The sequence below is a fragment of the Melozone crissalis genome, unplaced genomic scaffold (assembly GCF_028551555.1).
Source record: "Melozone crissalis strain CALT ecotype California unplaced genomic scaffold, PUWL_Pcris_2 ptg000150l_1, whole genome shotgun sequence".
NCBI lineage: Eukaryota > Metazoa > Chordata > Aves > Passeriformes > Passerellidae > Melozone > Melozone crissalis.
In genome coordinates this window covers 552574-577839 of record NW_026535921.1, presented here as the reverse complement: position 1 = coordinate 577839, position 25266 = coordinate 552574, and the positions used below count along the sequence as shown (strand labels likewise).

The 25266-nt window shown below is 50.1% G+C and overlaps 1 protein-coding gene across 5 annotated transcripts in view; it reads left to right on the top strand.

Moving 5' to 3' along the window:
- The window catches only part of DTNB (dystrobrevin beta), a 155666-nt gene that overhangs the window by 115689 nt on the left and 14711 nt on the right, over window positions 1-25266 (top strand). For all 5 annotated transcript variants that reach the window (XM_054293485.1, XM_054293482.1, XM_054293483.1 and 2 more), the window contains one exon: window positions 15778-15937. In XM_054293485.1, the coding sequence (XP_054149460.1) occupies window positions 15778-15937 (160 nt within the window). The remainder of the gene's footprint in view (window positions 1-15777; window positions 15938-25266) is intronic.

The window sequence follows — 25266 nt, the reverse complement described above, 5'->3', positions numbered from 1 at the left end:
GTTTGCCTCTGGTGTTCCTCTGTCCCCCTTGGCGCCCTTGGCATCCCCATCTCCATTTCCCTTTGCCACAGCCACCAAAAGCTCCTGGTGCCCACCCTGTGCCACAACCCTGTCCTTTTTTTGCTGTTCCCATCTCCTCTCAGCTTTCCTGCCCTTTTTCCTGTTTCTCACTGATGTGATCTTCCCAGTCATTCCCCTTTCCCTTTCATTGTTATCCCAGAAAATGTGATTATGCCACTGGAATCTCCCTGTTCCTTCAAGAATTATTAAAAACTGATATCAGTAGGGAAAATAAAACTCTTTAAGGAGCTCTGCAGGGGCTCTTAGGTGTGATGCTGAGGGGTTGGAATGCTCCCTGGATGAGGAGGTGCTTGTCATTTATCCCTGGAAATCCCATGGAAATCCCATGGATCCTCTCCTTTTGAGGGCCTGCCCTTGAGGTTTTCCTTTTGCTGAGATGCAGAACAGAGTTTGTGTCTTCCCCTGCCTCCCATTTCTCCTTTTCCATTTCCAGTTCCTCTCTCTGGACCCGTTCTGCAGGGATTTGAGGTTTTTTGGGGGATTTGGGGGTTTGGGGATTGGGGATTTTTAAGGATTTGGGAGTTTGGGGATTTGGGGGTTTGGGGATTTTTGGGGATTTGGGGGTTTGGGAATTTTGGGATATGGGGGTTTGGAGATTGGGAGTTTGGAGATTTGAGGGGCTGGGGATTTGGGGAATTTTGGGGATTTGGGAGATTGGGGATTGGGAATTTGGGGTTTTGGGGGTTGGGGGTTTGGGGATTTTTAGGGGTTTGGAGCTGGGTTCCTGGCAGTCCCTGCAGGCTGAGCTGGGCTCACAGCCCGAGTTTGGGGGATTTGGGGGTTTAGGGATTGGAGGATTTGGGTGTTTGGGGATTTGGGGATTTTGGGGGATTTTTGGGGATTCTGGGCTGTGTTCCCGCAGGCTGAGCTGGGCTCACAGCCCAGCTCTCAGCTGCTCAGTGCTCCCCACGCCAGCCCAGCCTCCAGAGCGAGCGTGAGCCTCTGCTCTGCCTCTGTGCTTGTGACTCATCCCAACCTTTATGTCATCAGGAAGTGTCATTAGAGCCAGGTTATTTTTGTGCTCCTAATTACAATGTGAAGTGCACGGATCCCTGAGGAATTCCTCCTGGATCCTCCAGCCCCGGGGTTCTCTTTCGGAGCCCGTTTTCTCCTGGATTTCGCGAGGATGCAGAGCCACAGGTGGAGTCTCAGCGTGGGGCTGAGCTCACAAACCCTTCAGGGACAGCCCCAAACACCCCTGGGGTGCCCTGCAGGTCCCTCCCTTTTCTTTTCCTGGGACATTTCAGGGTCACAAGTGCTATTTGCAGACTCTCCATGCTTCCAGCTGCCCCACCGTGTCCCTGTGCTGTCCCCATGCTGTCCCAGCCCCTCCTGGCCCTGTCCCTTTGTGTCCCCCCGGCCCCCAGGAGCCCCCAGCTCTTTCTCCAGCCTGTGGAAAGGCAGCAGAGCTCATGCTGGATTCCCGAGGTCCCTCGTTGTGTGTGGTTGTCCTGTCCTTGTCCCCGTCCCTGTCCCCGTCCCCGAGCTCTCCTGGCCCAGCGGGGATCCCGTGGGATCAGCCCTGGACAAAGCTGGAGCTGATTGTTAGAAAATCAATCCACAAACACCAGGGGTTCATGTCCAAAAAGGAGACACAGGAGTCATTTTACTTTATTCCAATAAAGGGAGAGGCCATGGGCATTCCCCTGGAGTATCTCCAATTTTTGGAGGACGCAGCCTCCTTTTTATCCCAATTTCCCAGCCACATTTCCCTTCTCTCTTTCCCCATTTCTGAGGTACTTGAGAGGTTCAGACTTCCCAAAACACCTGATACCAGAGATTTCCCTCTAATGTATAACTCTGCTTTTTTAATTTTTAATTCTTACAGAATTTAGGGGTTTTTCTTCCCCATTGTTTCTTTCATCGTTCAATGTCCACTTTCATTCATCAGCAAACCCAAAGTTTATTGGTAAAGCAAATATCTATTTCCATTCACCAATCAGTGAATCCTTCCCATTGTTTCTTTCATTTTCCAGAACAAGTTTTATCTACCAGCAGATCCACAGCTGCTTTGTAAAGACAAACCCACCATTCCTCTCATGACCAAAGCCCATTGGTGCTGGTTCTTCTCCCCAGAGCTCTCCCTTCAGTACAGGAACCAATCCTGCCCCAGAGCCACCCCAAGTTCTGCTCCTCAGTGTGGATCATGGAAATATTGCACCAAAGGGCATCCCTTGAATCCACTACAATTCCATTCTGTGCTCACCATTTGAGCCAGAATTATCCCTGGTGCTGCTGTGCGGGATCCATCAGATCCATCTGAATCCCCATTTCTGCCCCAGGCTGTTGGAGAGCACCTTGGTTCTCCACAGCCAGGTCTGGCCTCTGCTGGGTCTGGTTTAACTCAGCAGGGCTTGGTTTAACTCAGCTGGGTCTGGTTTAACTCTGCTGGGTCTGGTTTAACTCAGCAGGGCTTGGTTTAACTCAGCTGGGTCTGGTTTAACTCTGCTGGGTCTGGTTTAACTCAGCAGGGCTTGGTTTAACTCAGCTGGGTCTGGTTTAACTCTGCTGGGTCTGGTTTAACTCAGCAGGGCTTGGTTTAACTCAGCTGGGCTTGGTTTGACTCAGCTGGGCTTGGTTTGACTCTGCTGGGCTGGGTTTAACTCAGCTGGGTCTGGTTTAACTCAGCTGGGCTTTGTTTAACTCTGCTGGGTTTGGTTTAACTCAGCTGGGCTTGGTTTAACTCAGCTGGGTCTGGTTTAACTCAGCTGGTTTTGGTTTAACTCTGCTGGTTTTGGTTTAACTCTGCTGGGCTTGGTTTAACTCAGCTGGGTTTGGTTTAACTCAGCTGGGTTTGGTTTAACTCAGCTGGGCCTGGTTTAACTCTGCTGGGTCTGGTTTAACTCAACTAGGCTTGGTTTCACCTCTCCTGGCCCATCTCTGCCCTGCATTTCCATCCTGCTCACCCAGAGCAGCCAAACCAGCTCCTTCCAACACCTTGTCTGGTTTATGGGTGATTTTTGGATGTATAATTTATGTGTTTGTAGAGTTAGAACAGACATTCGTGTTAGTAGTTAGTGCTGGTTTTTGGGTGTATAATTTATGTGTTTGTAGAGTTAGAACAGACATTCGTGTTAGTAGTTAGTGCTGGTTTTTGGGTGTATAATTTATGTGTTTGTAGAGTTAGAACAGATATTAGTGTTAGTAGTTAGTGCTGGTTTTTGGGTGTATAATTTCTGTGTTTGTAGGGTTACAACAGATATTAGTGTTAGTAGTTAGTGCTGGTTTTTGGGTGTATAATTTCTGTGTTTGTAGAGTTAGAACAGACATTAGTGTTAGCAGTGAGCTGACAATGTGGGGATAAGGGGTGGGATGTCCTGGGTTCACCACATGATGTTTTTATCCCCAGTTCCTCTGTTCTGTTTATTTTAAATAACAATTTTTGCACCTTTAAGACTTGATGTTTTCTGGCTGAGCAGATGCCTTCTCTGCCCTGTCTGAGCAGCAGCAATGAGGACACTCCTCACTCTGCTCTTGCATGGAGCTCCCAGACTGTTTTTTTGGGGGGTTTTTTGGTAAAAACAGGGAAATCAGACCCTGCCCATGTCCCTGGAGTGCAGGGAAATCCCAGGACAGAGAAATCTGCTGCCAGGGCTGGATGCACCCACAGTCAGAGGACCCACAATCAGAGGCTCCCACAATCAGAGTCTCCACAATCAGAGGCTCCCAAAATCAGAGGCTCCCACAATCAGAGGCCCCAAAATTGGATGTTCCCACAATCAGAGATCCCAAAATCAGAGGTTTTCCTCCTGCAGTGCCCCCGGTGACAGCTCCCAGCCACGAACCCCAAGCAGGGAAAGCAGAACCGGGACAATTCGGACAAATCACGCCTTTATCCTTTGCAATCCCGGCCGGGCAGCCCCGGGAGGGGATGGGGAGCCGGAGCAGCCCCATGGAACCATCCCCATGGAGCATCTTGAGCGCAGCAGCTCCGGGACCCCCGCCCGGAGGGGCCCCGTGCCTGGGGAGGGGGCAGCACATGGCCCCGGCCCTGTGCAAACGGCGGATGAAAGCAAAAATGTCAGGCTTTGAAAGGAAAAGGCGGCGTTCTGTGTGGTAACCGAGGTTTTATTGTTTCCTGATCCCGGCTCTCCGCGGGGGGATGGAGGGGAATGAAAACAAACAGCGCTGCGGCAGTGGGGAGATCAAAGGGATCGGGAACGGGACCTGATGGGGGGCACGGGGGGCTGGGGGCAGGAGGGGCCTGCTCGGGGAACCCTCCTTGGGCTTGGCAACCCCCATGCCCTGTGAACCCCCTTGCCAGGGAATCCCCCTGTCCTGGAACCCCCTGTCCTGGGAACCCCCCTGCCCTGGAACCCCTCTGTCAGGGAACCCCCCTGTCCTGAGAACAGGGTCTGGTCACATTCCTATACCTTAGCAGCTGCCACCCTCCCTGGGGACAAGCTCTGGTCGCCCTGATGTCCCCACGAAGCTACCACCCTCCCTGGGGACACAGTTCGGTCACATCCCTGTCCCCATGCAGCTGCCACCCTCCCTAGGGACACAATTTGGCCACGCCGTTGTCCCCAGGGTGCTGCCACTCTACATGGGGACACAGCCTGGCCACATTGATGTCCCCAGGCAGCTGGGACCATCCCTGGGGACATGGTCTGGTCACATCCCTGTCTCCAGGCAGCTGCCACCTTCCCTGGGGACAGGGTTGGGTCACACTGCTGCCCCCAGGCTGCTGCCATCCTTACTGGGGACACAGCCTGGCCACACTGCCATCCCCTGAGAGGGGGATGTGCCCAGTCCTGGCAGGGGATGTGCTGAGCCCTGGGGGATGTGCCGGGTGCTGCCCATGTCCCCCTGTGTCCCCCGGCCCAGGCCATTGTGTATCTGTCAGTAATCAGCTTTTGGGCCATTCCAGGTGAGTTTTCGGTGGGATTGGCCACGGGCCATGCCCTGATCCCTCACCTGGGATGGATCCTGAGCGTTCCTGGCTGGCGTGGCTGAGGAGCCGGGTCCTGGCAGGGATCCAAAGCACAGCACAGGGCCCCAGAGCTGGAATGGAGGCTGGAAAATCCCTCCAGACCATGGAGCCCAACCTTGTCCCCAGCCCAGGGCACTCAGTGCCACATCCAGGTGACACTCCCAGGATGGGCACTCCAGACCTCCCTGGGCAGTGCCAAGGCCTGATCCCCCTTTCCATGGGGGATTCCTGCTGCTGTCCCAGCAGGCATGGCCCAGGCTGCAGGTTGGGTTTGCAGTGCACCCCTCATCCCCTGCCCTCTCTCCAGCTGTGTTCTGTGTGCAGTTTGTCTGTCCCTGTGGGTGTCGGGGTGCCACAGCACACTCAGCTTCTCCCACCCCGTGTCCTGGAGCAGAGGGAGCCTCTGGGTGTGGGGAATGGGATCTGTGAGCCGCTGGGTGTGGGGAATGGGATCTGTGAGCCGCTGGGTGTGGGGAATGAAATCTGTGAGCCTCTGGGTGTGGGGAATGGGATCTGTGAGCCGCTGGGTGTGGGGAACAGGATCAGAGTGAGCCTCTGGGTGTGGGGAATGAAATCTGTGAGCCTCTGGGTGTGGGGAATGGGATCTGTGAGCCGCTGGGTGTGGGGAATGAAATCTGTGAGCCTCTGGGTGTGGGGATAGGCCAGGATCCCACAGGGGTGCTCCATCCTTGTCCCTCTGGGTGTGGGGAACGAGATCTGTGTGCCTCTGGGTGTGGGGAATAGGATCAGTGAGCCTCTGGGTGTGGGGAATGAAATCTGTGAGCCTCTGGGTGTGGGGAATGGGATCTGTGAGCCTCTGGGTGTGGGGAAGAGATCCTTGTCTCTCTGGATGAGAAGATAGGCCAGGATCCCACTGGGGTGCTCCATCCTCATCCTCTGGGTGTGAGGAATAGGATCAGTGAGCCTCTGGGTGTGGGGAATGAAATCTGTGAGCCTCTGGGTGTGGGGAACAGGCCAGGACAGGGATGGGATCCATCCTCATCCTCTGCATGTGGGGAACAGGCCAGGGCCAGACAGGGATGGAATCCATCCTTGGGAACAGGCCAGGATCCCACAGGGATGGGGCCCATCCTCATCCTCTGGGTGTGTGTCCCCACCCCACATGGGGGAACAGGGATCTGTGGGGTCAGTGGGATCTCTGGAATCTGTGGGATCTCTTGGATCTCTGGGATCTCAGGGATCTGTGGAATCTCTGGGATCTGTGGGGTCTCTGGGATCCCTGGGGCCTGTGAGGTCTCTGGGATCTCAGGGATCTGTGGAATCTCTGGGATCTGTGGGGTCTCTGGGATCTCTGGGGCCTGTGAGGTCTGTGGGATCTCAGGGATCTGTGGAATCTCTGGGATCTGTGGGGTCTGTGGGATCTCTGGGGCCTGTGAGGTCTGTGGGATCTCAGGGATCTGTGGAATCTCTGGGATCTGTGGGGTCTCTGGGATCTCTGTGATCCCTGGGATCTGTGGGAATGGGGACAGGACACCCGGCCTCTCCGCCCCCGTCGCCATGAAGCCGTCCATCCCCGCGCTGGCTCGGGGATGTAATTAATGCCTCACAAAGGTCATTAGCGTTCCCCACTAATGAGCCTTTGATGCGCCCGCTCCGGGAGGGAGCACGGGGAAATTCAATTTCCCTGCCACAATCGGGTTAAGGGCGGGGGGGCGAGCCTCGTTTTCTGCTTTAAATATTTCCCTCAAAGACTCTTTGCAGCGAGGGGGGCGGATTATTTTTAGCACACTGGCTTCGATCGAGCTGGAATTACTCAGGCAGCAGCAGCAGCAGCTCCGTGTGCAGCTCTGGAAGGGCCTCTCCTCCCTTCCTGCTTAACGTAAATAATTGGTGAATTAACTGGTGAAAAAAAAAGAAAAAAGAAAAAGGCAAATGGCAGCACAGCCCCAAACAGTGGAGAAATGCCTCGCAGGGAAACTGCAGCCCCGTGACTGCACTCGTGATGTGCAGGGCCAGAGAGGCTGGGGAGAGGGGATGGGATCAAAAATGGGATTTGGGGGGATCAAAAATGGGATTGGGCCTCCAGAAATGGGATTGGGGTTCCTGAAATGGGATTGGGGGTCCAGGAATGGGATTCGGGGCTTCCAAAAATGGGATTCGGGGCTTCCAAAAATGGGATTGGGGCTCCAGAAATGAGATTGGGGGTCCAGGAATGGGATTGGGGCTTCAAAAAATGGGACTGGGGCTTCAAAAAATGGGATTTGGGGCTCCCACAGATGGGATATGGGGCTTCAAAAAATGGGATTTGGGGCTCGAGCAATGGGATTGGGAATTCAGAAATGGGATTGGGGCTCCAGAAATGGGATTGGGGTTCCAGAAATGGGCTTGGGGCTTCAAAAAATGGGATTTAGGGCTCGAGAATGGGATATGGGGCTTCAAAAAATGATATTTGGGGCTGAAAAATGGGATTTGGGGCTCCCAGAAATGGGATTTGGGGCTCCCCTAAATAGGATTTGGGCCCTGCAGGCGGTGCTGGGGTGTGCCCTGAGGTGGCCCTGTGCTCCCAGCAGCACCCTGAGCCTGGCAGAGCTGTGAGGACAGGAGCCAGGTCCTGCAGGACCGGCCCAGCAGCATTCCAGTCTTTATCACAGCCTGGAGCTGTGCACTCAGTGTTGGAGGGAAAGGCAGCACAGGGAGAGATCCTGAGTGCAGACACTGCACTGCAAACTCTGCTCCATCCATCCATCCATCCATCCATCCATCCATCCATCCATCCCTGAGTGCAGACACTGCACTGCAAACTCTGCTCCATCCATCCATCCATCCATCCATCCATCCATCCATCCATCCATCCCTGAGTGCAGACACTGCACTGCAAACTCTGCTCCATCCATCCATCCATCCATCCATCCATCCATCCATCCATCCCTGAGTGCAGACACTGCACTGCAAACTCTGCTCCATCCATCCATCCATCCATCCATCCATCCATCCATCCCTGAGTGCAGACACTGCACTGCAAACTCTGCTCCATCCATCCATCCATCCATCCATCCATCCCTGAGTGCAGACACTGCACAGCAAACTCTGCTCCATCCATCCATCCATCCATCCATCCATCCATCCATCCATCCCTGAGTGCAGACACTGCACAGCAAACTCTGCTCCATCCCGTGCAGCCTTTGAGGCGTGGGCTGCCTCATCAGCCTCATGCAAAGGAGGTTTAAATGTGGTTGGAAAAGTTTTTTTTTTTCTCCCCAAAATCAGTTGTCAAGGGTTTTTCTGTTAAAATAGAAAAACGTGTGAATTGAAATTCCTCTGTAGTTCATTATTTCTGTCCTGAATTAATTACAATTCAGCCTTCCTGAGAGGGACTTGCATTTGCTCTTGGCATCAGGCAGGAGGAGGCTGCTGGGGCTTTGGGATGGGGATGAGAACCCAAAACTGAGGTGTTTTCAGGCCTAAACTCCTGTGTGGTTCTGTGAAAATGGCAGGGATGTTTGGAGGAGAGACTGTGGGGAAGGGAACCCAAAACTGAGGTGTTTTCCAGCCTGAACTGCTCTGAGGTTCTGTGAAAAATGGCAGCAATATTTGGAGGTGAACCTGTTGGGGTGAGAACCCAAAACTGAGTTTTTTTCCAGCCTGAACTCCTGCGAGGTTCTGTGAGAAATGGCAGGGATATTAGGAAGCAAACCTGTTGGGATGAGAACCCAAATCTGAGGTGTTTTCCAGTCTAAACTGCTGTGAGATTCCATGAAAAATGGCAGGGATGTTTGGAGGAGAGACTGTGGGAATGAGAACCCAAAACTGAGCTGTTTTCCAGCCTGAACTGCTGCGATTTTTTGTGAAAAATGGCAGGGATATTTGGAGGAGAGGCTGTGGGGATGAGAACCCAAAACTGAGGTGTTTTCCAGTCTAAACTCCAGTGAGATTCCATGAAAAATGAAAAATGGTAGGGATATTTGCCGGACAAGCTGTGGGGATGAGCACACGCAGCCCCAGAGCAGAGGCACAGCCCGTGTGTTCTGCTCTCCTCTTTGCTCTGTTTGTGCTGCATTTCCTGCAGTATCTGGGGCATGATGAGATGTTTGCTTGTCTAAACTGCTTATCTGAAACCTCTGGGGTTATTGTGTGTGCAAGATCCCTTCTCCTTTAATCTGCTCCCAGGAAGAAGCTCCACGTTAAAATGGAGCAGAGCAGCTGTGGCTGCCCCTGGGTCCCTGGCAGTGCCCAAGGACAGGCTGGGCAGGGCTTGGAGCACCCTGGGACAGTGGGAGGGGTCCCTGCCATGGCAGGGGTGGCACTGGGTGGGCTCTGAGCTCCCTTCCCACCCAAAGCAGTTTGGGATGTTTCCGTGGTAAAATCAGTGGATTTCTGAGTTCCTCAGTGAGCATCTGTATCTTCAGGGGCTTCTGGGGGTCTTTGGCTCAACCTTCCACTTGAAGCAGATGAACTCGATGGTTGGACTCAACTAAAGGTCTTCTCTAATCTAAACAATTCCATGATTCCAAGCAGGACTGCAGCTGGAATTAGATCAGGTCAGTTCTGGCTTCACATAGCTCTGGAAACCTCCAGGAGCTGTGGGTCCCGTCCCTCTCTGGGGCAGCTTCTCTGCTGGTTCTGGGCTTCTTTCTTCTGCCTCTGTCAGGGTCAGGGTTGAAGCCCTCCAGATGGAATTTCACATTCAGACTCAGGTGTTTATTATTTCTTATATGTTTTACAAGTTGTGAGTTCTGCAGCATTCTCCTAACAAGCTACAAAATGGCCAACTGTCTTTCCCTGCAAGGTCTTTTAAGGCTAAACTATCCAATTAAGAAATGACACCTAAATTATTTCCACTTTTAACTCAATAACTGATCACTCAAAGTCCACAATGTGGACCTTTCTGTCCAGTTAAAAAAAAACTCCCAAACCCATGGAGAAGAAAGAAGAAGACGGAGAAGAAGAAGGTGAGGAAGGAGAAGAAGAAGGAGAAGAGGGTGGTGAGGGAGAAGAACAAAGTAAAGAAGGAGAAGAAGAAGGTGAGGAAGGAGAAGAAGGAGGTGAAGAAGAAGTGGAAGAAGGTGAAGAAGAAGGTGAAGAAGAAGGATCAGCCATCACCCTAAAACCTCCATCCTGCCCCATATTTATTACCATACTCTAAAACCCCAAACTCTAAGTTTTCCACCCTGTGCTATCACACACTTGTACCCAACTCCACACCCACAATCCCAGTGCTCTCAATCAATTCTGGAAGCTTCTCCATGGCCTCAGGTCAAATGCAGTGCTCTCCTGGGGGTCAGAGTGTGTCAGCACAGAAAGTCTGAAATTCCCAGCACAGAAAATCTGAAATTCTCAGCACAGAAAATCTGGAATTCTCAGCACAGAAAGTCTGAAATTCTGAGCATCCAAGGCTTCAATACTTTTCCAGTGTTCAAGGTGGTGCAGGAGAGGAGGAGGCAGAAGGGAAATAAAAGGGAAATCCAGCTGTGCTCACCTGCCTGCTGCTGCCCCAGGAGGAAGCAGAGCCAGCACCTTTCCAGATGTGCATGGTCACACACCAGCTGGGGTTTCTGGCTGGGTTTGGGACAGGAATTCCCATGGAGCAGCTGCCCACAGGGTGGTGAGGCCTCCTTGGGGAGCCTCTCAAAGAGCAGCTGAGGAGGAGCCTGAGCAGCACCCTGGAGGTGCCCTTGGTGCTCCAAAAACCCCTCAAGGCTCCTTCCAACCTGTAAGAGTTGAAATGAGGGATGTGGGACTCCAGGCAGCTCTCCAAAATGCAGTTTATTGTAAACAAAATGCAGTTTATTGTATCCAAGATGTTACAGCAGTCCAGGGTTGTGGTGACAGCTGCAGGCAGGCCTGGAGACCCTTTGGTTTTGATTACAATGCATTCTATACTTTTCTTTTGATTACGTTTCTTTATATACTTTTCTTTAGGTTACATTTCTTTATATACTTTTCTTTTGGTTACAATGCATTCTATACTTTTCTTTGCTGAGCATCTTCATACAGCAGAACCAATCTATACCTTAACTTTTACCTGCAGCCTATCAAAACTCCTATAATTACCATATTCATGTCACTGTTCTCCAGTCACTAAAAGTCAGTACATTACAGTTTAAGCTAGAAGTTGTTTTTCAGTTTTCTTGCAGTGGAAAATTCTGAGACCTTTTTTCTACTTGCCACATCTGCTGACTTGTTTGCCTGTTCTTTCTTTTCTTTCTTTCTTTCTTTCTTTCTTTCTTTCTTTCTTTCTTTCTTTCTTTCTCTCTTTCTCTCTTTCTCTCTTTCTCTCTTTCTTTCTCTCTCTCTTTCTCTCTTTCTCTCTCTCTTTCTCTTTCTCTCTTTCTCTCTTTCTTCTTGTTTGGGGTGGGTTTATCCTTTGCTCTAAGCCATAAAAACCCCTTCTAACTCACACACCCTTTGCCTCCTTGGTTATCCAGTGAGACTGACTGAGCAATTCTTTTCTTCTGTATCAAAACTTGCTTCCATCTCTATTCCTTCATCATGTTTTACATTCAAAAATCTTCCTGCCAAGCACACGTCTGTGAGACTTTCTGGTCAAACTTTCATCCTTCCCAACACCAACCCAAATTTTTGGAGGCTTTTTCCACCCCATTCTCCTTTGAAGCTTTCCTCTGTCACAGTGGTTGTGGAAAATTTGGCAGCAGCTCCCCAGAGGATGGGGGACCTCCAGCTGAACTGCTGGGTTGAGGGAGGTGATGGTGAAGTCCTCTTGGAGAGCTGGGGAAGGCTCCTGTGGGTGCTGCTTCCCTCCATCCCAGCCCCTTTTCCCCTGGAGCTGATCCCTGCTCAGGGCACAGCCCAGCCCCTTTTCCCTGGAAATGGCGTTTTAGGTTAAACCTCACAGCTCTTGTATACAAGGCTCCATAAGCCAGGGACAATAAATCGAAGTTGACTCCCAAACATTTCAGGAGCCAGGTCAGAGGTTCCCTCCGTGGTTTTTCTAAATGGAAATCCATCTTGTGTGTCCTCCCGGTGCAGTTTCCAGGAAGGACGCGCAATCAGCCAGGAATTCCTGGGGTTTTCTGGGGCTGCAGCTGCAAAGCAGAGCCAGAGGAGTTCACAAACCTGTTCAGCTCCACCTCGGCTCTGTTCCCAAAAGGCATCCTGGAGTTCCCCACCCTAAACTTGTTCAGCTCCACCTCGGCTCTGTTTCCCAAAGGCATCCTGGAGTTTCCCACCCATGGAGGAGCAGAGCCCAGCACAGCTGTGCCAGGGAATGGGGACACTGAACCCAGAGAGGTCCCGTGGTGGCTCTGGGCTGTGCCCAGCCCTGCAGGGGCACAGCTGCGTGTCCTCCCACACCAGGCTGGCACAGCCCTCCTGCCCCAGGTGCCCCTGCTCTCTCAGCAGAGCAGCTCCTTTCCTTTCCTTTCCTTTCCTTTCCTTTCCTTTCCTTTCCTTTCCTTTCCTTTCCTTTCCTTTCCCAGGGACAGGACAAGGGGAAATGGCCTCAGGCTGTGCCAGGACAGGCTCAGGTGGATGTTGGGAACAATTCCCACCTGGAATTGTCCATCCCTGGGACAATTCCAGGTCCATCCCTGGCACAGCTGCCCAGGCAGGGCAGACTCCCCATCCCTGGAGGGATTTCAGACCCCTGTGGCTGTGGCACTTGGGGACAGGGGTCAGTGGTGGCCTGGGCAGTGCTGGGGACGGTTGGACTCCATGGTCTGAGAAGGATTTCCAGCCTCAGTGGCTCCATGTCTCCACAATCCCAGCCTGTCCCTGGGAAGATGCCCCAGGAGTTGAGTGCTGCTGTGCTGTGCCAAGGGCGGGTTTGTCACCCTCCACCAGCCAGGAGCTGTTTTGTCACCGCTCTGGGGTCAGCAGCGAGGGCTGTTCCAGCTGGGGAGCCCCAGCTGTGCCAGCACGTGTTTCTAGGAAGGCAAAGCTCAAGGCTCCACTGACCCCACAACTTTCAGATCCCGCTTTGAGCCCCGCGAGGCTCGGTCACGCCTCACAGGGAGGGGGAGCAGCGTGCCCTGTCCCTGTCCCCGTGTCCCCATCCCCCTCAGGATGTGCCGTGGCCTCACGGGCTGCTGTGACAGCTCCGGTGTTTTCCAGGAACCGTGTCACCCGTGTCACCCGTGTCACCCGCGGCTGGGGGACGTTCCCAGCGCCGCTGCTCCGCTGGCCGTGGAATGCAAATCAGGGCAGGCAGCTGCTGCCAAGGGTGACAAACCATTGACATGAAACCTTCAGGGCTTCGGGCACTTTCTCGAAGAATGTCGGGGTAGGGGGAGTGTCTTGGTGACAAATACATTTCCTCTTGTTGGGGTGTGACAGGAGTGGGCACTGCCAGTCTGGGGGTCACGGTGTGCCTTGGTGAAAGGAGTGGGCACACCTGGAGGGCTGGGACAGGGGACAGGGCTGGATGGGATTTTGGGATGGAATTGTGCCCCGAGAGGCCCTGGCACAGCTGTGGATCCCTGGTGCAGCCCTGGATCCCCGGCAGTGCCCAAGGCCAGGCTGGACATTGGGGCTGGGGCGTCCTGGCACGGTGGCAGTGTCCCTGCCATGGCAGGGGTGGCACTGGTGGGATTTAAGCCCCCTTCCCACCCAAACCACTCGGGGATTCTGGGATTCTCTTACAGAGCCCAGCCAGGCTCTGTGGGCAGCACTCACCGGTACAAATCGCAGCTCCATTTTTTGGGGTCACAGGGGCGATGTCAGTCCTGCCCTGACCCCCTTTCCTTGCCCTGCCTGTCACCCTGTGCCAGCCCAGGCTGGCCCCACAGGCCCCTCGGTGGCCAGGGGAGCCTGGCCAAGTGAGCATGGCAGAGTTCCCCGAGCCCTCCAGGAGCCCGGGTTTGTTTGGGATTTTGGGGATTTTTGGGACTCGAGGCTGTGAGCAGCACCTGGCAGAGCCCTGGGCTGTCCCTCAACACTGAGGAGACACCACCAGCCCTGTTGGGGACAGCACTGTCACCTCTGCTGCAGAGCTGCTCTGGAGACTGTTGGGATGGCACAGCAGGAATGGGGTGGGCTAGACTGGAAGAAAATGTAAAATGAGATCTAAAAATTCACTCTGTCAGCAACAAGTCAAATTATATGACTAGATCTAAAATATACCACTGTAAAAATACATAAAATATCTATATATGCAATACATTAAATGCCTACATATGTAATGTATAAATATGTATGTATTATATACATTTTATATGATACATATATAAATATATTTAAAAATCTGAATTTTCATATAGATATGCATAATATATAAAATATATAAATATTTTAGAAATATAAAAATTATATAAAATATATACTGTCTAAAAATATATATTTTATATAAATATAAAAATATATTTGTAGTATATAAATACTATATATTTATATATAGTAAATATGTGGCATTTCTATACTACAAATATATTTGTAATACATTTGTAGTGTATAAATACTATATATTAATATATACATATTACTTTTCTATAAATATATATGTAATATATTATTCTATTACATATATAAATTATTTAAGTATATATAATATATTAATATATCCATATGTAAAATGTACATATATAAGCATACAATATAAGTATATAAATAAATACATAAATAAATCTGAATAAATATATAAATATCTACATATGTACTATATAAATATATAAATGCTTGCATAAAACATACAAAGCATGTGATTTTATAAAAAAACATCTCAAAACAGATAAAAATAGATAAAAATACATGAAAATACATCACGATTTAAAAATAAGTAAATGAAGCTCTACGTCTGTGGTGCCACCACCTCCCACAGCAGCCCCCGCCCGTGCATCACACCCCATCCCTGCTGGCAATGGGAGCGCTCTGGGGCCCAGGCTGTCCCTGCCCATGTCCCTGTCACCTGTGTGTGTTTGGTGCCCAGGCTGTCCCTGCCCCATGCCCTGTGTGTGTTTGGGGCCCAGGCTCTCCCTGTTTGGGGCCCAGGCTGTCCCTGCCCCATGCCCTGTGTGTGTTTGGGGCCCAGGCTGTCCCTGCCCCATGCCCTGTGTGTGTTTGGGGCCCAGGCTCTCCCTGTTTGGGGCCCAGGCTGTCCCTGCCCCATGCCCTGTGTGTGTTTGGGGCCCAGGCTGTCCCTGCCCGTTTCCCTGTGTGTGTTTGGGGCCCAGGCTGTCCCTGCCCCATGCCCTGTGTGTGTTTGGGGCCCAGGCTCTCCCTGTTTGGGGCCCAGGCTGTCCCTGCCCGTTTCCCTGTGTGTGTTTGGGGCCCAGGCTGTCCCTGCCCCATGCCCTGTGTGTGTTTGAGGCCTGGGCTCTCCCTGTTTGGGGCCCAGGCTGTCCCTGCCCGTTTCCCTGTGTGTGTTTGGGGCCCAGGCTGTCCCTGCCCGTTTCCCTGTGTATTTTTGGGGCCCAGGCTGTCCCTGCCCCATGCCCTGTGTGTGTTTGAGGCCTGGGCTCTCCCTGTTTGGGGCCCAGGCTGTCCCTGCCCGTTTCCCTGTGTATTTTTGGGGCCCATGCTCTCCCTGCCCATTTCCCTGTGTGTGTTTGGGGCCCAGGCTCTCCCTGCCTTGTCCCTGTGTATTTTTGGGGCCCGGGCTCTCCCTGCCCGTTTCCCGGTGCCCATCTGTGTATTTAGGGCCCAGGCTGTCCCTGCACCTTGCCCTGTGCGTGTCTGGGGCCCAGGTTCTCCCTGTTTAGGGCCCAGGCTCTCCCTGCCCGTTTCCTGGTGTGTATTTAGTGCCCAGGCTCTCCCTGCCCCTTGCCCCGTGCCTGTCTGTGAGTGTTTGTTACCGCAGGGCCGGTGCCAGCCGTGCCCACGTGCCAAGGGCTCTCTCTGTGTCTCCGCAGGCGCAGGCCGCGGGCTCGGCCCAGCCCTCGCCCACCCATGGCCGCCCGCCCGCCGGGCCCGTGCTCCCACGCTCGGCCTCAGCCGGCTCCACACCCACACACGGAGCCCAGGACGCGCTGCCGGGACTCGGGGGCGACGTGCACGAGGCCTTCACACAAGGTGACAACCATGGGGACGAGCCACCGTGGCAAGGAGCGGGCATGGGGAGGGATTGTGCCCTGGGAGGGTGCCCAGAGCAGCTGTGGCTGCCCCTGCATCCCTGGCAGTGCCCAGGGCCAGGCTGCACACTGGCACACCCTGGCACAGTCCCAGGTGTCCCTGCCATGGCAGGGCTGGCACTGGGGGGGCTCTGAGCTCCCTTCCCACCCAACCCAGTTGGCATCCTGTCATCCCAAGGTGCTGCTGCCTGCCATGGCTCCGGGCTGGGCTCCTGATTCTCAGCACACAAATCCTGTGGGGTGCAGATCTGGGGGGTTCAAGGGACAAACTGAGCTCTGGGGACATCCTGGAGCCACTGCCAGGGCCTGAAGGGGCTCCAGGAGAGCTGCAGAGGGACTGGGGACAAGGATGGAGGGACAGGAGCCAGGGAATGGCTCCCAGTGCCAGAGGGCAGGGCTGGATGGGATCTTGGCAATGGGGAATTGTTCCCTGGCAGGGTGGGCAGGCCCTGGCACAGCTGTGGCTGCCCCTGGATCCCTGGCAGTGCCCAAGGCCAGGCTGGACATTGGGACACCCTGGGACAGTGGGAGGTGTCCCTGGAGGTTTTGGAACCAGGTGATCCTGAAGGTCCTTCCATGTTCCCTGAAAGTTTTGGAACCACGTGATCTTTAAGGTCCCTCCCATCCCAACCATCTCCTGATCCCATGTACAACACACACGGAGCTCATCATGTCAAGGCAATCATCACTAACCCCTTTTCTGTGCCCAAATTGGGGGCACACTTTGAATCTTTTGAACTTAATGAAGTTAATTTGTTTTTCTAAAGATGATCTTCCAAGAAGGGAAGTTACGCCCACAAATCATTTAAGAATGAAACCTTACAAACCTGCCGTGTTCACAAACCAGGTGGCTGGACTGCCAGAAGAAACACAAGGGCTTTCAAGGCTCTTTTCTCTTGTTGGCCCATCCAGAGCTTTTCATCTTTAGTGCTCCAGGAGTGTGGAGCTGGGAGCAGCACAGCAGCAGGGCCTGGTGTTCCCTTCGCTGGCAGATGTGGAGGTTCTTCTTTCATCCCCTCTTGGAAGCTGCACCTCCTTGATGTTCTCCTCTCTGCCAGTGGAGAAAGGACAGAAAATCCTCCTGTCCCTATGGTACAGGTGTGGGCAGAGCCAAGGGATGGACAGCAATCCACAAGGGTTGAACGTGATAGTCTTGGAGGTCTTTTCCAACTTTAATATTAGTGTGTGTTTATCAGTTCTCATTGGAGGTGTAAAGTGTTTCAGTGTGTATTTATCAGTGCTCACAGGAGGTGTGACAGGTACAGTGTGTATTTATCAGTGTTCACAGGTGTAACAGGTACAGTGTGTATTTATCAGTGCTCACAGGAGGTGTAACAGGTACAGTGTGTATTTATCAGTGCTCACTGCAGGTGTATAACAGGTACAGTGTGTATTTATCAGTGCTCACAGGAGGTGTGACAGGTACAGTGTGTATTTATCAGTGCTCACTGCAGGTGTGACAGGTACAGTGTGTATTTATCAGTGCTCACAGGAGGTGTGACAGGTACAGTGTGTATTTATCAGTGCTCACTGCAGGTGTGACAGGTACAGTGTGTATTTATCAGTGCTCACAGGAGGTGTATAACAGGTACAGTGTGTATTTATCAGTGCTCACTGCAGGTGTGTGACAGGTACAGTGTGTATTTATCAGTGCTCACAGGAGGTGTGACAGGTACAGTGTGTATTTATCAGTGCTCACTGCAGGTGTGTGACAGGTACAGTGTGTATTTATCAGTGCTCACTGCAGGTGTATAACAGGTACAGTGTGTATTTATCAGTGCTCACAGGAGGTGTATAACAGGTACAGTGTGTATTTACCAGTGCTCACAGGAGGTGTGACAGGTACAGTGTGTATTTATCAGTGCTCACTGCAGGTGTGACAGGTACAGTGTGTATTTACCAGAGCTCACAGGAGGTGTATAACAGGTACAGTGTGTATTTACCAGTGCTCACAGGAGGTGTGACAGGTACAGTGTGTATTTATCAGTGCTCACAGGAGGTGTATAACAGGTACAGTGTGTATTTATCAGTGCTCACTGCAGGTGTATAACAGGTACAGTGTGTATTTATCAGTGCTCACTGCAGGTGTGACAGGTACAGTGTGTATTTATCAGTGCTCACTGCAGGTGTATAACAGGTACAGTGTGTATTTATCAGTGCTCACAGGAGGTGTATAACAGGTACAGTGTGTATTTATCAGTGCTCACTGCAGGTGTGACAGGTACAGTGTGTATTTATCAGTGCTCACTGCAGGTGTATAACAGGTACAGTGTGTATTTATCAGTGCTCACTGCAGGTGTATAACAGGTACAGTGTGTATTTACCAGTGCTCACAGGAGGTGTGACAGGTACAGTGTGTATTTATCAGTGCTCACTGCAGGTGTGACAGGTACAGTGTGTATTTACCAGTGCTCACAGGAGGTGTATAACAGGTACAGTGTGTATTTATCAGTGCTCACAGGAGGTGTGACAGGTACAGTGTGTATTTATCAGTGCTCACAGGAGGTGTATAACAGGTACAGTGTGTATTTATCAGTGCTCACTGCAGGTGTGACAGGTACAGTGTGTATTTATCAGTGCTCACTGCAGGTGTATAACAGGTACAGTGTGTATTTATCAGTGCTCACAGGAGGTGTATAACAGGTACAGTGTGTATTTATCAGTGCTCACTGCAGGTGTATAACAGGTACAGTGTGTATTTATCAGTGCTCACTGCAGGTGTGACAGGTACAGTGTGTATTTATCAGTGCTCACTGCAGGTGTATAACAGGTACAGTGTGTATTTATCAGTGCTCACTTGCTCACTGCAGGTGTGACAGGTACAGTGTGTATTTATCAGTGCTCACAGGAGGTGTGACAGGTACAGTGTGTATTTATCAGTGCTCACTGCAGGTGTGACAGGTACAGTGTGTATTTATCAGTGCTCACAGGAGGTGTATAACAGGTACAGTGTGTATTTACCAGTGCTCACAGGAGGTGTGACAGGTACAGTGTGTATTTATCAGTGCTCACTGCAGGTGTATAACAGGTACAGTGTGTATTTATCAGTGCTCACAGGAGGTGTGACAGGTACAGTGTGTATTTATCAGTGCTCACAGGAGGTGTGACAGGTACAATGTGTATTTATCAGTGCTCACAGGAGGTGTATAACAGGTACAGTGTGTATTTATCAGTGCTCACAGGAGGTGTATAACAGGTACAGTGTGTATTTACCAGTGCTCACAGGAGGTGTGACAGGTACAGTGTGTATTTATCAGTGCTCACTGCAGGTGTATAACAGGTACAGTGTGTATTTATCAGTGCTCACAGGAGGTGTGACAGGTACAGTGTGTATTTATCAGTGCTCACTGCAGGTGTATAACAGGTACAGTGTGTATTTATCAGTGCTCACTGCAGGTGTGACAGGTACAGTGTGTATTTATCAGTGCTCACTGCAGGTGTATAACAGGTACAGTGTGTATTTATCAGTGCTCACAGGAGGTGTATAACAGGTACAGTGTGTATTTATCAGTGCTCACTGCAGGTGTGACAGGTACAGTGTGTATTTATCAGTGCTCACAGGAGGTGTATAACAGGTACAGTGTGTATTTATCAGTGCTCACTGCAGGTGTGACAGGTACAGTGTGTATTTATCAGTGCTCACTGCAGGTGTGACAGGTACAATGTGTATTTATCAGTGCTCACAGGAGGTGTGACAGGTACAGTGTGTATTTATCAGTGCTCACTGCAGGTGTGACAGGTACAGTGTGTATTTATCAGTGCTCACTGCAGGTGTATAACAGGTACAATGTGTATTTATCAGTGCTCACAGGAGGTGTGACAGGTACAGTGTGTATTTATCAGTGCTCACTGCAGGTGTATAACAGGTACAGTGTGTATTTATCAGTGCTCACAGGAGGTGTGACAGGTACAGTGTGTATTTATCAGTGCTCACTGCAGGTGTGACAGGTACAGTGTGTATTTATCAGTGCTCACAGGAGGTGTGACAGGTACAGTGTGTATTTATCAGTGCTCACTGCAGGTGTGACAGGTACAGTGTGTATTTATCAGTGCTCACTGCAGGTGTATAACAGGTACAGTGTGTATTTATCAGTGCTCACAGGAGGTGTATAACAGGTACAGTGTGTATTTATCAGTGCTCACAGGAGGTGTGACAGGTACAGTGTGTATTTATCAGTGCTCACTGCAGGTGTGTGACAGGTACAGTGTGTATTTATCAGTGCTCACTGCAGGTGTGACAGGTACAGTGTGTATTTATCAGTGCTCACAGGAGGTGTATAACAGGTACAGTGTGTATTTATCAGTGCTCACTGCAGGTGTGACAGGTACAGTGTGTATTTATCAGTGCTCACTGCAGGTGTATAACAGGTACAGTGTGTATTTATCAGTGCTCACAGGAGGTGTATAACAGGTACAGTGTGTATTTATCAGTGCTCACTGCAGGTGTGACAGGTACAGTGTGTATTTATCAGTGCTCACTGCAGGTGTATAACAGGTACAGTGTGTATTTATCAGTGCTCACAGGAGGTGTATAACAGGTACAGTGTGTATTTACCAGTGCTCACAGGAGGTGTGACAGGTACAGTGTGTATTTATCAGTGCTCACAGGAGGTGTATAACAGGTACAGTGTGTATTTATCAGTGCTCACAGGAGGTGTGACAGGTACAGTGTGTATTTATCAGTGCTCACTGCAGGTGTATAACAGGTACAGTGTGTATTTACCAGTGCTCACAGGAGGTGTATAACAGGTACAGTGTGTATTTATCAGTGCTCACAGGAGGTGTGACAGGTACAGTGTGTATTTATCAGTGCTCACTGCAGGTGTATAACAGGTACAGTGTGTATTTATCAGTGCTCACTGCAGGTGTGACAGGTACAGTGTGTATTTATCAGTGCTCACTGCAGGTGTATAACAGGTACAGTGTGTATTTATCAGTGCTCACAGGAGGTGTATAACAGGTACAGTGTGTATTTATCAGTGCTCACTGCAGGTGTGACAGGTACAGTGTGTATTTATCAGTGCTCACTGCAGGTGTATAACAGGTACAGTGTGTATTTATCAGTGCTCACAGGAGGTGTATAACAGGTACAGTGTGTATTTATCAGTGCTCACAGGAGGTGTGACAGGTACAGTGTGTATTTATCAGTGCTCACTGCAGGTGTATAACAGGTACAGTGTGTATTTATCAGTGCTCACAGGAGGTGTATAACAGGTACAGTGTGTATTTATCAGTGCTCACTGCAGGTGTATAACAGGTACAGTGTGTATTTATCAGTGCTCACTGCAGGTGTGACAGGTACAGTGTGTATTTATCAGTGCTCACTTGCTCACTGCAGGTGTGACAGGTACAGTGTGTATTTATCAGTGCTCACAGGAGGTGTGACAGGTACAGTGTGTATTTATCAGTGCTCACTGCAGGTGTGACAGGTACAGTGTGTATTTATCAGTGCTCACAGGAGGTGTATAACAGGTACAGTGTGTATTTACCAGTGCTCACAGGAGGTGTGACAGGTACAGTGTGTATTTATCAGTGCTCACTGCAGGTGTATAACAGGTACAGTGTGTATTTATCAGTGCTCACAGGAGGTGTATAACAGGTACAGTGTGTATTTACCAGTGCTCACAGGAGGTGTGACAGGTACAGTGTGTATTTATCAGTGCTCACTGCAGGTGTATAACAGGTACAGTGTGTATTTATCAGTGCTCACAGGAGGTGTGACAGGTACAGTGTGTATTTATCAGTGCTCACTGCAGGTGTGACAGGTACAATGTGTATTTATCAGTGCTCACAGGAGGTGTGACAGGTACAGTGTGTATTTATCAGTGCTCACTGCAGGTGTGACAGGTACAGTGTGTATTTATCAGTGCTCACTGCAGGTGTATAACAGGTACAGTGTGTATTTATCAGTGCTCTCTGCAGGTGTGACAGGTACAGTGTGTATTTATCAGTGCTCACTGCAGGTGTATAACAGGTACAATGTGTATTTATCAGTGCTCACAGGAGGTGTATAACAGGTACAGTGTGTATTTATCAGTGCCCACAGGAGGTGTGACAGGTACAGTGTGTATTTACCAGTGCTCACAGGAGGTGTGACAGGTACAGTGTGTATTTATCAGTGCTCACAGGAGGTGTATAACAGGTACAGTGTGTATTTATCAGTGCTCACAGGAGGTGTATAACAGGTACAGTGTGTATTTATCAGTGCTCACTGCAGGTGTGACAGGTACAGTGTGTATTTATCAGTGCTCACAGGAGGTGTATAACAGGTACAGTGTGTATTTATCAGTGCTCACTGCAGGTGTATAACAGGTACAGTGTGTATTTATCAGTGCTCACTGCAGGTGTGACAGGTACAATGTGTATTTATCAGTGCTCACAGGAGGTGTGACAGGTACAGTGTGTATTTATCAGTGCTCACTGCAGGTGTACAGGATCCCTTTCCCAGCCCAGGATGGGCACAGCAGCTCCCTCTCCTTCCCCTGTTCAGGATCCCTTTCCCAACCCAGGATGGGGACAGAGCTCCCTGAGCCCCAGGAGGACCCCGGATCCATTTCATGCTCTCCCTGCCCCGTGTTTCAGCAGCACAAGAGAGGGAATGGTCTTTGAGCTGCTTGGAGTGCCTGATTGTGGCAGGACAGGCAGGTGCTGGATCTTCGCTCATTTTCCAGCTTTCCCTGGCATCCCTGTTGGTTCTGTGTCCATCAGCCCTTTCCTGGAAAGGTGCAGAAGCCATGGCAGGGCAATCCCTTCTAGCAGAGTCACCCCAGTGTGTACTTCACCTCCTCCTTGAGCTGATGGATCCATCGGGGGCTCCTTGCTGCCTCTCCCTAAGGACTGCCCCTTCCTCAGGACCTGCTGTGGTTTTGAACTTGTGGTTTTCCCAGGTTTTTATCTTGTGTCTTTCCCAGGTTTTTATCTTTTGGCTTTCCCAGGTTTTTAAGTTGTGGCTTTTCCAGGTTTTGAACTTGTGGCTTTCCCAGGTTTTGAACTTGTGGCTTTACCAGGTTAACTAGTGGCTTTCCAGATTTTTAACTTGTGCCTTTCCCAGGTTTTTAACTTGTGGCTCTCCCAGGTTTTTATCTTGTGGCGTTTCCAGGTTTTTATCTAGTGGCTTTACCAGGTTTTTAATTAGTAACTTTTCCAGGTTTTTATCTTGTGGTTTTCCCAGGTTTTTAACTTGTGGCTTTCCCAAGTTTTTAATTAGTGGTTTTCCAGGTTTTTATCTTGTGGCTTTCCCAGGTTTTTATCTTGTTGCTTTTCCAGGTTAACTTGTGGTTTTCCCAGATTTTTAACTTGTGGCTTTTCCAGGTTTTTAACTTGTGGCTTTCCCAGATTTTTAACTTGTGGCTTTTCCAGGTTTTTAACTTGTGGCTTTCCCAGGTTTTTATCTTTTGGCTTTCCCAGGTTTTTAACTAGTGGTTTTTCCAGGTTAACTTGTGGCTTTCCCAGGTTTTTATCTTTTGGCTCTCCCAGGTTTTTATCTTGTGGCTTTCCAATGTTTTTAACACCTGACAGCATCCCAGGTATGCATTGTGAGGGACCAGGTATTGGTGGGGACCAAAACAAACCCAAGACACCCCTCAGCACCCTGATTCTACTTCAACAAAAGCATTTCAATTACTCCTGCTGCCTTTTGCACATGCACCAGACATTAAAAATGTGATGGTTGCACCTCTCACTGTGCTGAGGGCACACAGGGCAGGGACACCAAGGGCTCCTTTTTCCTCCCACGAGCTGCCCCATTACTGGGGGGAACTCTGGAGCAGGAAGGCTTTGAAGAACTGAACCCCAGAGATCTTGGTCTTACAGCTTGAGGTTGGAAAAGTTCCCTCCTTAGATGATCTCCTGATGTTCCACCCAGCAGAGGATCACCAAGGTTGCACTGGGATGGTGACCAAGTGTGGGTTTAGAATAAAACCTGGTGGTTTCTGGGTGAAGTGCTCAGATGCAGAGGCCACCATCTCATTAGAAAATCAATCCTGCTGTTGGCCACCTTGGAAGAGAAGAAGACAGTCCCTGGGGAATGCTCAGATCCACCACTGCCCACAGCAAGGCTCCTCTCGTGATAACCACGGTGGGGCTGATTCTCTTGCAGGAGAAAATCCTCTGCCATCATCTTCCTGGAATGCTCCTGCAGAAAGGCAATCTGCACAATTAGTGCTGTTTCATACTAATCACACAAAATCAGGCAGGGCTGAGCCAGCGGAGAGCACAGGAAGCAGTGGAAAATGTGCATTTTTTTCACGTAATAAAATAATTGAGTGTCCCAGGCAGGAGATGTCTGGGTGGGCTTGGTGGCATTGTCCAGCTGCTCCACAGCAGGGACACCACCCCAGGTAGCTCCAGCCTGGCCCTGAGCCCTGCCAGGGATGGGCACATCCCAGATCCAAGGGGGTTGTGGCCTTCAGGAGACCCCACAGCCCTGAGGGGTGATCCTTGTGCCAGGTTGTAGTAGAAAAATAAAATATTTTTTAGGATTTTTTAATATCATTTTTATTGATAATATAAAGAAATTAAGTTTAAAATTTTCTTTAGGCCCTTTTAAAATCTTAAAACTACTTTGCCTTTCTCCTAATCCTATCTCACAACAAAAAAATAAATGCATTAAAATAATTTTTTATCAATTATAAAAAGAAATAAAGTTTAAAATTTCCTTTATACCTTTTAAAATCCTAAACCTCCTTTACCTTTCTCCTAATCCTGTCTCACAACAAAAAAAATAAATACATTAATAATTAACCAACAGTAAAACCCACTATACTCATTAAAAAATCTCAAAAAACCTAAAATTAACAAACCAAAACCACTACACAAAATTAGTGGGTTTGTTGTTAATTAAAAAGAAAAAAGAGTGCTTTTAAGTTTTTTTATCTTTAACGTGTATTTCACAAAAACATAATTTTTTAGTATTTTAATAGACTATTTTTATACAAAAATAACAATGCAATAATGCAAAAAGTTTTGTATTACTTTCTTAAATCTCTTTTTATTCTAAATGATAACACAGCTGTGTGCCTGTGCTCTCCTGGCTCTTCTGGCCCAGCTGGGGCCACTGGTGGTCACTGGTCCAGCAGGGTGACCAGGGCACTGCTGCTGTCCAGGGTGACCAGGGCACTGTCACTATCACAGGGTGACCAGGGCACTGCTGTCCAGCAGGGTGACCAGGTCACTGTCACTGTCACAGGGTGACCAGGGCACTGCTGCTGTCCAGGGTGACCAGGGCACTGTCACTATCACAGGGTGACCAGGGCACTGCTGTCCCCCAGG